The sequence below is a fragment of the Epinephelus moara genome, chromosome 8, assembly GCF_006386435.1.
Source record: "Epinephelus moara isolate mb chromosome 8, YSFRI_EMoa_1.0, whole genome shotgun sequence".
Taxonomy (NCBI): domain Eukaryota; kingdom Metazoa; phylum Chordata; class Actinopteri; order Perciformes; family Serranidae; genus Epinephelus; species Epinephelus moara.
In genome coordinates this window covers 17254120-17266581 of record NC_065513.1, presented here as the reverse complement: position 1 = coordinate 17266581, position 12462 = coordinate 17254120, and the positions used below count along the sequence as shown (strand labels likewise).

At 43.2% G+C, this 12462-nt stretch overlaps 1 protein-coding gene across 2 annotated transcripts in view; it reads right to left on the bottom strand.

The window, feature by feature from the left end:
- Window positions 1-12462, bottom strand: part of adgrv1 (adhesion G protein-coupled receptor V1) — a 131112-nt gene that overhangs the window by 77360 nt on the left and 41290 nt on the right. For both annotated transcript variants that reach the window (XM_050050818.1, XM_050050819.1), the window contains exons 31-56: window positions 12217-12432; window positions 11897-12112; window positions 11556-11800; window positions 11267-11448; window positions 10642-11140; window positions 10227-10536; window positions 9890-10099; window positions 9376-9506; window positions 9091-9190; window positions 8792-8971; window positions 8518-8681; window positions 8127-8214; window positions 6665-6743; window positions 6439-6577; window positions 5996-6137; window positions 4573-4838; window positions 4234-4409; window positions 3986-4113; window positions 3663-3844; window positions 3380-3526; window positions 3180-3260; window positions 2800-3064; window positions 1971-2093; window positions 1663-1885; window positions 1325-1529; window positions 54-200 (exon numbers count right to left, since the gene is read on the bottom strand). In XM_050050818.1, the coding sequence (XP_049906775.1) occupies window positions 54-200; window positions 1325-1529; window positions 1663-1885; window positions 1971-2093; window positions 2800-3064; window positions 3180-3260; window positions 3380-3526; window positions 3663-3844; window positions 3986-4113; window positions 4234-4409; window positions 4573-4838; window positions 5996-6137; window positions 6439-6577; window positions 6665-6743; window positions 8127-8214; window positions 8518-8681; window positions 8792-8971; window positions 9091-9190; window positions 9376-9506; window positions 9890-10099; window positions 10227-10536; window positions 10642-11140; window positions 11267-11448; window positions 11556-11800; window positions 11897-12112; window positions 12217-12432 (4844 nt within the window). The remainder of the gene's footprint in view (window positions 1-53; window positions 201-1324; window positions 1530-1662; window positions 1886-1970; window positions 2094-2799; window positions 3065-3179; window positions 3261-3379; window positions 3527-3662; window positions 3845-3985; window positions 4114-4233; window positions 4410-4572; window positions 4839-5995; window positions 6138-6438; window positions 6578-6664; window positions 6744-8126; window positions 8215-8517; window positions 8682-8791; window positions 8972-9090; window positions 9191-9375; window positions 9507-9889; window positions 10100-10226; window positions 10537-10641; window positions 11141-11266; window positions 11449-11555; window positions 11801-11896; window positions 12113-12216; window positions 12433-12462) is intronic.

Genomic DNA, 12462 nt, shown 5'->3' with positions numbered 1-12462 from the left:
GAATATATACAATAATGTTTCTTAAGTATGACTGGAGGGCAAGGTTTACTCACCACTCCTGAAGTGGGGTAAATGTCTGCCAGACTGCCGTTGGCAGCCCAGTGGACAGTCAGTCGGCCAAAAGTCCCTCTTTTCCTCTCCACACTGAGGGAAATCTGATTATTTTGCTCCAACTCCTCCACTTCCACAGATAGGGAATTCTGCAGAGAAGAAATGACAATACATTTCTGTATTACAATAGCTTTTGGTAATACTTAAGAATACCTTAAGGTTTTAAGAAATGACTGTAGCATGACGACTAATTAAAGGGAAAATGTGACACCTTTTATGTGGATGTCCAGTCAGTGTTGTTGGTAAATGTTGTCAATGAAGGCATATTGACTGAGAAAGCTGGGTTCAGCAGCCGCAAAAGCTGTTTACATTTCCACATCTAGCGTAGTCATCTTATGTGACAGTGACGTAGTTGGGGGCAGGAAGAACTACAGATTGGATATCTCCTCCAGGTAGCCAGGGGCCGTGCCCTTAATGCCTCCAAGCCAGAACTTCCTTGCTCTCTTCAATTGTATTGCAAATGCAAAGCAAACATATCATCAGTGTTATGGCTCAGTCGTATTTATTCAAGCCAGTAGATATGGCCTAAGAACTGTACTGGAGAGACGCTGAAGCTGTGGTGGAAAGCCTTCAGAACCTGGGCTGCTGAGAGCAAACATCGACTGGTGGTGCCTCTGCTAAAAGGGCTGTTTTTGTTGCATACTGTTGCCAACGCTGCAAGAGCCCCACGAGAACAGTTGTATGATGTTACCATGCATCAAAGTTCCTCCTCACTTGGACAGAGGTAGGCTGGAAACCTTCTTCAGGTTTCCAAAGATAAACTGGAAAAGACAATCCGGACCAGCAGGGCCGAGACAGCAGATAACCATTGAGTGAGTGTTTCTGTCACCTTACGCAGTTGTAAGCTATTTTGTTGAGTTACCTCTTAGTGAAATGCTCTGAGTAATTTTAGTTGGGCTCTTATTGTAAAAGGTAAAAAAACAGAAAGTGAAAGTGAAGCGGTAATGTGCTGCTGTTTTTTCATTTTACCTGTAGAAGTACAGGCAGAACTTATAAACCTCTTGGTACATGTCGGCACTGCTGGCACGGCCCAGCAAGAAGGAGAACTCAGCTTCCTCTGTCAGTATAGCACGCACTGAGAACTTTATTGCTTAGATTGACTACATTTGCCATTAACAATGATTGGACACTCACATAAAAGATGGTGAATTTTCCCTTTAACACGACAGACAAATGCACAAGCTGTTTAATATCAAAATTTGTATGTGCTTACCTGAGCAAAGCCGATGACCCCATGGGCATCATCGTTGGTTGGGACAATGACAGTCACCTGACCACCAAATCCAATCTCAGCCCCGCCCTTTGGATTCTTCAGGCTGACCTGGAAGTGCTCCTGCTCCTCAGGGATGTCGTCATCTACAATGTTCACTGCTATCTCTAACTCGCTGTCACCTGGTGCAAAGTGCAACTCCCCAAAACTGAATGTGAGAAAATAAAGAAAGACATATCAGGCATTACTTAACTTTCTTTATGTCTTATTTCTCCTTAGGCAGGATTTGCTTTTCTGGGCAAAACAAGTCTGTTAGTGACTTTTAAAAGCAATTTGGGTACCTGGGTATGAAGTCAGACTGGTTGGAGACAGAAGTGAATTCGTAAACAGTGGAGCTATTCTCTTCAGAGGAAGCCAAGAGGGTCTTGGTGGTGTTGAGCGACAAGACCATGAGAGAAAGGAAGCTAATGGCTGGAGGGGCCCTCAGGACCATGGCAAACAGGTCGACATCAGACCTCCAGGAGTACAGTGATGAGCCATTTCTTCCAGCTAGCAGGACATAAGCTATGAGGAAGGAAAAGGTCTGGTCAATGTTCAAACATAACTGGATACAGATTGAAACAAAGCAGCTTATGCCATTTGAGCTTACTGATCCCAGAAGGAGCTGTATAGGGGTGAATAGAGGTGAGGCCTGGGTGAGGAATGGACTGATAAAGCTGCGGTGAAGGCTGCCCCGAGCTCCACTGTAACACCTCACAGGATGGAGAGAGACCTGGAGAAAGAAAAAGGAATGCACAGAAACAAATGCTGATTAACGTGCTCTCATGCTAGAATAGCATGTTTATGTAAAGTAAGGACTGGTTTGAATGACACACCCAAGACTGACAAATTACAACCTCCGAATCCCTCTGTGGCTCTGCTCTGCTCCACACTGAGGCCTTTCCCGTAAACCCACAACAGGTCTGAACCAAGGAAACTCACCACTTTTGCAGACTCAGAGGGATTATGTCTCATCAAAATATACAGAGCGTAGTATAAATATATGATCTGGCCTGCACTGTGAATTTTGTCATCTTAGTTGAGACAACAGAACAAGGCTGTTTTGTCTGCAACAGACACGTAGTTTCTGTGCGCCTTCTAAAGTATCACCGATTTGTTTGTACTGTGCTAACCAACATTTAACCGCTGCAAAATCCACTAGAAAGTACACTGAGAGAACAACCACAGAAAACAGCATCTCATTATTGCAAAAACACAACCAACCCATAAGCACACCATAGACTAAGAGCACTTGACTCCTATTCTGGGCCATTTTTAAATATGTAATCTCTGCACCACAAACCTTTGAAGTTAACAAGCTCGTATATTTTCAACTTACCAGTTTAATTGTGTTCAAATACATAGAGTGACAGTAGTTATTTAAACGTGCAAGAAAAACCCACAGCATTCAATCATGATATCAAAGCAAAACAGCTCACCTTCAATGACAACCAACAGGAGAGTGTCGTCTGCTCTGGTGTTGATTGCCTCCACCTGAACGGCTCTGCCAGTGAGTTGGAGTGACTGTGGATTCTGAAATCTTCCATTGTTCCACTGCAGCAAAGAGCAGCTGACAGTCTGTCTGTCTACGCACACTAACAGGTAGGGAACGCCTGCTCGAGTGAATGGAGTTACACTGAGGATGTCCTGTTCGAGGTCAAGAGTCTGGAGGAGGGTGAAGGAGCCTCCAGTCCAAACAAAAATCTGTGGCATGAAACAAAACCTGATTTTAGTCATGTTAGGCTTGAAATTCCTCATGATCTTGAAATAATTAAAAACAATTAGATATCGGTCTAAACAGTGGGACAGTCAGCCTCACCTGGCTTGATGCAATCAGATAATCTCTGCCTTCGGTGGAGAAGTGTTTCACATCCAGAGCTTCAATGCCTAAGGTTTGTTCCTAGAGAAATCAGATTGTCTCAAATCATATATCAATAATACAAGACAGTGCCACTGTGTTATGGTAACATACAAAAACGTGATAGCAATGTTGTACAAGGACTGAGTTTATATACATACCAACGTGATGTTGAGGTCCTTCTGCAATTTGAAGATGCTGAGGTTGGCAGCAGGGGAGAAGGGAGGACCACTATGTGTAATGCCTATGTAGGTAGAGCCATTTACTGCAAAGCCCACACAGCTGCTGGGGTCCTGAACCCTAACAGACTGTAATGACCAAAAGACAGAGAGATTTTTATGCTAACGACATAATTAGCTTGTTGCTTGGGCTCATTGCTACTGGATGTTTTAGTATGTAAGAGCATCATGTGCTAGTTGAAGGACAGTGCTATTGTAAGCCTACCTCTACTGGTACAAAAACACCCTGCCACCGATAAAGAGTGGCCAAGGTGTGGGATGATCCAACAACAGGCTTCCTATCCAGCCTCATAGCCAGGAAGGAAGGGCCTTCAGGAAGGGAGCACCAAGAAGAGGTGGGGTTGTCCTCAAAGCTCTGGTACACACCCATCACTGGGAGGTGACCCTCTAGAAAATAAGGAGAAAAATGAATCATAATTGCTTACTGGAAGGGACAAAGGGTTAAAGGAACAGCAGAAGAAAAGAGGAGCATTTATGAGTGTTCAAGGAGTTGAGGTGACTTTGAATTAAGACATTTGTTGGTCTCACCAGAGGCAATAGCTGTGTCAGACTGTGTCTCCCATTCCACACTGACAGCTGACTCCAGACCATTACTGCGAGACACGGTGAGGAAGACTGCTCTGCCGCCTTCATCAGCAACCACCTCTGTGTTAGTTCTGTACAAACACACATAGAATAAGACACATTTTTACAGCCACACGTACATATGACATTAAATACTACCAGTGTTTAGGCTATTCTAGATTTGAGATCCTTTGGTACAATTGTATTGAGACCTGTTCATAGTAGGTCCGATGCGGAACAAGCCAGAAGGAGCCAAGTTCTCCAAGACGGTGATGAGAGTTTGGAGTTGGTCACCCAGCCGTGCACCTCCTGTTGGGCTGGACAAGGTTATTGTGAAGGTTTCATTTACTTCAGGCTCAGCATCCAGTACTGCCCAGATCTCCAGCATCTGAAACAACACATAAAGATTAGATAAAGACTACTACAATGTATTATACAGTAAAATTTTAAAGCTTTAAGAGCAATGGAAAAGAAAAATTGCTCTTTAACACTATACATGTTTTGTCATGTTTTTATTGCCGTATAACCAGTAAAAATCTACTTTCCCTCACCTTAAATCTGACTCCATCCTCTAGCACCACAAACCCTTGTGCTGGCATCAAATCATCCTCTGCTAGACTCCCGTTGGCGTCAGTTATTGTAAACTGAACAGTTACGGTGCCAAATGTGCCTTCCTCAGGGTTACGAACCACGTACAGGGTGGCTACGCTCTCACTCAGCCCAGACACAGACGTGGGCTCCATCAATAAGAAGTGCTCACTGGTGTTAAAGGAAATAACACCATGTCCATCGTCACTCGCCAGGATATTCACGGTTGCTACAAGAAAAAATACAGATGAAGTTTAGCAAAATAATATCATAGTTACGTGCAGTATAGGCAGAGGAGAACAAATCAGCAGTCAATTCTTATAAATTTAACAGTAATTTCATAATACTAATACTGTTGTGTTTCACAAATCTCATTCAGGGCGCCCTATTTAAACTGCCTACTGTTGGCCTGCCTACTGTTGCTGCTTCCTCTGCAAGCCGCTTTGCAACCCGCCCCCACCCCAGCTCCTCCTTTTCATGTTGTGTCTGACTTTTCGATGTCATTTCTGTTTGTCACTGATGCTATTCTGTTCTGTTCCCAGGGGTCTTTGCTACTGCTCTCTCTGCCTTAGGCTTTCCATGTAGGCACATGGAAGGGCGAGAGGTGTGCTCTCTCTGCCTTATGGCTTTCCATGTAGGCGCATGGCAGGGCAGAGAGGTGTACTCTCTCTGCCTAAAGCTTTCCACGTAGGTGTGTGAAAGAGGCTTTCTGTGTAGGCTTAGGAAAGGCAGAGGGGCCCCAGAACAGAGCCATACCGCCAAATATAAAACTGCACATGGAAATTAAGTTTTCTTTTTTCTTTGACTAAAGTGTTCCTTTGTTTCAGTTTCTGTAACTGTTATGACCCAAAATAAATTGATAGGTTTATTGTAAGTAAGCAACAGTACACAACATGCTGTCCTTTTGTTTTCATATACCTTGTTGTCACCTCGTTGTTCACTGTTACCTTCATACATAAGCACCAACTGTTGAAAAAATTGGCTACGTTTAAAACGTCATTCAGTTTTTTAAGTGTGTTTGCAGTCTGTTAATTCATGGTTAGGAACGCCATGAGAGAGATACACTGTGGCTATTGGTTACCTACAGTTTGATTTAACTTGCCCATTTATATAGAACAGAGATATACAATAACTGTTCCCATACAAATCCTATAATATCTGCTGCCAGCCAATCAGAAACAAGTATTTTCTATGGCCATGGTATGAGACCTCCTTTATCTCACATGTTGTTAATTTATCTAACTGCCCTTAAGAAATCTTTACTAAGTCTTGACCATGAATTGCATATTATGTACTTCATATTTTAACTGTGCACTGGAAGCTTATGTTTCACTTCCTTGGACATTTCAGAAATTCTATTGTTTTCTATTCTGCCCTGCTATCTACCTGTGGTATTGGCTCCCAGCTCCAGTCCAGAAGAAGGCTCGGACAGGATGAGCTGGAACCTCTCAGCTCCCTCTGGAATGGCGTCATCGATGATCTGCACTTCTACAAACTTGTGCCTTTCGCCATCAACAAAATGAAGCATCTGTGTGAACAGAAGGGTTTTCAGTTTAAACACTTCATGCTACCACAGGTCTATGAAGTCTCTCAGTCATCCAAGTAATGGTATATTTAGAGGGGCTAAGTCAACGGCAACTGGACTTGCCTCAGATTCTTGAAAACCTTTTTTTCTCTCGACCAAAAGGCTTCTTCAGTTCATCTTCTTCAGAAGTGAAGAGCCCAGTTGCTCTTGACTTAGCCCCTCTAGATATTCATGCTACTACAAGTACATGATGTGCTGTGTAAGTATGTATGTGTGGGTGTGTGACTTTGTGTGTATGGCTGACCGTTTCACTGGTGTTGTAGTCCAGTCCCTGTTGAGCTTCCAGGTTCTGAGCATAGAAGAGGAGAGAGACATTCCCATACGTCCCCTTGTTCCTGTAGGCCACTAGAGTCAAAACTCCTGTTGTTTCATTCACTTCAAACCTGGCAACAAGAACACATTTGGATGATTAAAAAACAGTATGTACAAATCAACATAAAGAATGTGTTATTGGTGGGTGCATTTCTTACATGGTGTTTGTCCATTCAATGACTCCTCTTATTCCATCATTAGCAGCGATGCTAACCTCTGCCATCAAACCCTGGGTGTCTGGGGAAATTACATCATACAAAAAGGAAACATATAACTTTTAGACTGTCGACTGTTTATAATGAATGTAGTAATACATTAAGTAATGTCAGTGCTGAGTTCAGAGATTTCACTACAGTGCAAGCACCAACAGCAAGATGTGCAAGAGGAAACTGTAGAGGATCTAATGTCTGTCATGGCACATTTGAGCAAAGGATTACAGCTAAGAAGCGTCTCCTGTAAGTGGCTTGAAGGCTGAGCAGCCAAGTCTTTTGGGCGGACTGATTTATGACCCCCTGAATAGTCTTCTCCCATTCACTCTATGGCCAAGACACTGGGAGGCCAGCTACGGGTTTAGTTTGGCTTTCTGTCTCCTCACCACACAGTGCTACTCGGCTCCCACCAAATCCCCAGGCTTCCTCAATCATGGAAAGCATCAATCTCACCATCCAAGCCACATAATGACTGCTGCCAAAAGAGCGTCCGTGTGTTTACTGTGTGTCTCCACGCAGAAGGCCCATAGTATTCTGGGAGCCTGCTGCTGTGCCCGTAGTATTCTGTCTACTCATCACTTTCTAAAGTTACTCATTCATAAATTGGACTGTGGTTTGGATTATGCAAAAGCAGCTGCAGTAACTACCAAGCTATTTTATGGTGCATTTTGACAGTCAACTACAATGTTGTAGTTTCATGTACCATATGGGAATACTGTACATCAAACTACATGACATTTGAGGCAAAGCTTGTGAACATATGAGTGTGTATTTTACCTGGCAATGTGCAATACACAACTTCTACTCATCAAACAGAGGAAATGGTGAGAAATTATAAACAGAAAAGAAGGAGAGTGATTTCATAAAAATGCAGAAACTATTTAAAAATGCAAAATACATCAGAAAAAAGTAGGGCTGCAACTAAAGATTGTTTTTCATTGGTGAGTTTTTCCTTCAATTAATTGATTAGTTGTTTGATCTATAAATGTCAGAAAATGGTGAATAATATTAATTCATGTTTCCCAAAGCCCAAGATGACGTCTTCACATGTCTTGTTTAGCTCACAATCCAAAGATATTCAGTTAACTGTCATTGAGGAGTGAAGACACCAGAAAATATTTACATTTAAGAAGCTGGAATTAGACATTTTGACTTTTTTTCCTAAAAAAATTACTCAAACCGATTAATGGATGATCAAATTAGTTGGTAGTTAATCTAATAGTTGTCAACTAATTGATTAATTATTGCAGCTCTTGAAAAAAATGGAGGAAACAGAGAAACAATGACAGAAATCAAACAATTTCAATAATGTAATTTATGTAATTCGGCACTATGATGGCACATCTGTCTACAATGGCCTAAGGTGATTAAATAAATTTAGTAACAACTTTAGTGCAGATTAGCTCCATACCGAGTTGGGGAACAGTGGCAAGAGTTGTGATGAGTACTGCTGATGTTATGTTGACGAGGAAGAACTCCTGCAACTCAGGAATGTCATCCTGTTAAAACAAACAGGAATAAAAAGCTTTTAAATTCCACATTCAAACAAATCTGCTTCAAGGATTTAGAGCTTGTCTCACAAAGAAAATAAGAGCTTATACTGGCTGAGAACTAATATCCATTTCGTCATCTTGTTCAAAAAAAGTTAACATTGTAATCCCACAAATGATGCAGTAATCAGAAAACAAAAAAGATGAATGGAAGGACAAATCATGGCACAATGTTGTGGAAAAAACAGTCTGGTCTGAGGTGTTGAGTTTGATGAAAGACAAATGAAAATGGAAAATAGCCAAGACCTTTACCTCCAATATGGTGACAGGGATGGCAACAGAGGTCTGCCCATCTTGAAGGATTACAGAACCAGTACCAGAGATAAAGTCTTGCCCAGGTTCAGCGAGAGCACCCTCCAGCTGGGTCATGTCTTGTAGAGAACCTCTTATAACCTCATACGTGATATTTACTGCTCCTGTACACAAACATTAGGTATGATTTCAGTCACCAGGTAATAATTGAAATGAATTAATTAAAAGGGAATCCATTCATTCATTTAGTACACATTTTTGTGTTCACACTCACCTGAGGCTCCAAACTCTCTATTGACGTAGATGTTTATAGTTCGGTCTCGTTCCTCTGTGGTCACCCTGAGAGATGAAGGGGCGATGGTCAGCAGCCCATAGGGCTGGTCGCTGGTGTCCACAGTAAGCACCGCCTCACTGCCCTGAACATCCAGGGCAGCATGGCCTGTCACCGCAACACCTGTGTGGAAGTCAGGGGAACATTAATCTGTGTAAGAATCCTGACAAGGCTTATTTTGAGATATTTCCATTTTCACGCCCAATTATCGACCACAAAGATACTAAGAGCAAATGCATTACCGAACGTTTGTACGTTGGACAAGGAAACTTTGTATTCATCTTTGTCCTCTGGTGTGGCATCCTCAAGGAGCTGCAGGGCTATGGTGCCATTTAGTTCTCTCTGAAGGAGAAACATCCCAAATACATAATTAGTCCTGGAGACAATTCAATTTCATCTTTTTTAGTTGACTTTATAAGCTCTGTGGTTGATACCTTCAGCCACCTACACAGGAGAACCACCATACTGTGCAATAAATGTGTTTAATCCAACAATAATCTGATCAATGATTTCCATTTAATATTTACCTCAGTGAAGAAAAGTGTCCCTGAGGTTTGGCTGAAGGTTCTGTGTACAAGGGGCCCCTGAACAGTCCAGTCCACAGTGACATTACCCAAAGCTGGAGCTGTTCTCAACACTAATAAGGACAGCCTCTCACCTGTAAAATGAAATACAAGTTCAAACATAGGTTTGTAAAGATGGATACATTTATGGACGTCCAATGTGAAATCCTTTATTTATACTGTAGGTGCCAGTAGAGGCAACTCAAGGTCTCTAACTGTATGGATTATGCTCAGGGACACTTCAACCGCTCATGCATACATAATTTCAACACAATGACAGACAACCACAGAGCCCACCTGTTGCTACATGCCGCCATTACTCTGAGTGCATTCCCTTACGTTTGCACTCATACATAATGAGGACACATCTCTAGTGACAGTGGAGAGGTTTTGGAATTTAAAAAATTGGGAGTGATATTTTTCCTGGACAGACTGAAAATCCAAACACACTTGAAAATTATCCAAGACAACTACCCACCTTCTCTGGCGATGACAGAACGTGAGGCTGGATGAAATCCTATTATCCCAGCCACATTATCGTTAGCCAGTATCACTATGGTTACGGTGTCAGAGCTGGGCAGGATCCGACTTCCTCCCTCCGTATTAACAAGACCAATCATGAGGCTCTCGTTGTCCTCTGGCTCAATATCATCTCTGATTACTATCTCTATTGTCTTCTTCAGATCACCTGTAGGCGGAGAGGATAAAGTACACACATGCTGTTTAATTGGACATTTGATGCGGCTTTTTACATAATTCTTGATAGAGAATTATAAGACTACATGCTATTGCTAATCAGTGTGTGATTCACATACCGTCAAAAACCAGAGTCCCTCCACTCCCAGTGAAGTCGGCATCTGGTGTGGCCATTCCTCCAACAAACCTCCACTCTACGGTGACAGTGCCAAGATTCCCTCCTCTCCTCTCTATAACAAGAGGCACCACAACTGAGGGCTCTTCTCGAACCTCTAAATAGAGCCCGTCATTGGTGGTGTTGGGACTAAGGCTGTATATCAAAAATACACCGAATGCATCTCCATTGATCCCTATAGTGACCACGGCTTTGTCTGGCTGGCCGATCGAGGGCTGGTTCTTCTGTTCCACAGTCAGATTTACCAGCTCTACCTTTAAACAACACATGGTAAAACATTTTATTTGATATACAGTTAAAAGAAAATACCAGTTAAACAAATAAAGCCATAAATAACACAAGGCAATAGAGGTTTTTACCTTTAAGATCTGTATGAAGAAGCTCTCATCCATTTCAGGAAATTTATCAGTCAAGATTGGGACTGTGACGTTAGCGACCCCAGACCCATCTTCCATGAAGGCACTTTGAGCTGTCACAGGGCTGTAATCGCTCCCCGCCACAGCCTGGGCACTGAACAGGACAGCAGCTGCTGTGATGTTTTTGACATAAGTCATAACCTGAGATTTAGCCGTCAGCTGGTCAACCCCTGAAGTCACCCACGTGCAGGATGCTGGGCTCACCCCTGACGACAGAGAGAAAGCCTGGCAGGCACGCTCTCTCAGACAGGCAGCGGCACATGCAGCCAGGGGGTCACCCTGACCAGTGATGTTAACTGTCCTAATGGGGGCGGTAGATGGAGCACCTGGTTTTGGAGGGTTATAGTACATTAGCAGGTCCTGGCCGTCAGCCTGAGCCAAGCCGACAATGTCGATCTCAGAGGTGCTGTACACGATCTCCAAGCGACCAAAGTGGCCACCTCTGGAATTAAAGCAATAGGGATGACACAGACAAGACAGCAGATTGGAAAGGGGGGTTTAACATAGGAGTACATAAAAAGCTTAAAATAAAACCATTATTCCGGAAGAAAACAATAATTAACAGTACCTCCTTCGGACACTTATATTGGCATGATAAACTCCCTCCAGCGGCTCCTGAAGGCGGTAAACAGACTGTTCAAAGTACACTATCCCATATGGGTTGTCATTTTCAGGCACTATTATGTCAACAGACGTATCTGCACCAAGGCTTCCTCCATTACTGGCACCAGTAAGCTCCACTTTAATTTTCTAGAAAAGACAGAAGGTGTGTAATAGGTATTGTAACCAAATAATGTTAACTATTTGAAAGGTTGTATCATTTCACATAATTCAAATTTTCCCTGCCAGCTTCTCACCTCTGTGATTTCAGGGACATCGTCAGCTAAAATCTCCACTCGGAGCGTCTTCATGGTCTCTCCGGGAGCGAATTTCACCTCTCCTGATGTGGGTCGGATGTCCCCCACTGCTAGTTTACCATTGACAGTGGCCTGCCACTGGACGACCACTGTGCCAATAGTGCCGGCGTTACGCACTATAGGCAACGTGACCTCAATGGAGTTAGACCCTGGTTCCTCTATGGTAACTGGAGCAGCTTGGAAGACTAGATAGAAGTAAAATTGAGAACTTGCTCAACATCGAGAAACTGTCCAAAATAAGATGAAAAGACTGAAACATAACCTGAATAATGTCTACTCACCAAAGGCACCAAAAGGGTCGTCAGAAGGCAGTATGGTGATGATGGCACGTGTGAGCTCCCCCAGGAGAGCTCCTCCGGTAGTCTGGTTGATCAGCTCGATGAGAAAGGTCTCCTCCAGCTCAGGTACCACATCATTTATGACATAGATGGGTACAGATTTACTGGACTCCCCTTCTAGGAGGACCACATCAGTGGAGGCTACGCTGTAGTCTTCACCTGTAGGATTGCACACATGCACAAACACATGGACATGTCCTGCCTGCTCACACACAAATCATACAGAGAAAGACTGAAATCCATGCTCCACGCCCAACACTTACTGACTCTGGCGGTCAAAGGCACTGCTCGGAACTTGACAGATACGTCAGCAAAAATCCCCCCAACACGTGTAACATTTATTATGGGTCCAACGTAGTCCTCAGCTACACTGACAGCAGAAGCCGACAGCTGGAGGACTCCAAAAGCATCGTCGCTGGCCTCCACAATCACCTGGGCTACAATGTCAGTCCTGGGGCCCAGAGAAGGGGAATTGGAAACTGGAGGGAACAGTGACAGGAAAGTTTAGT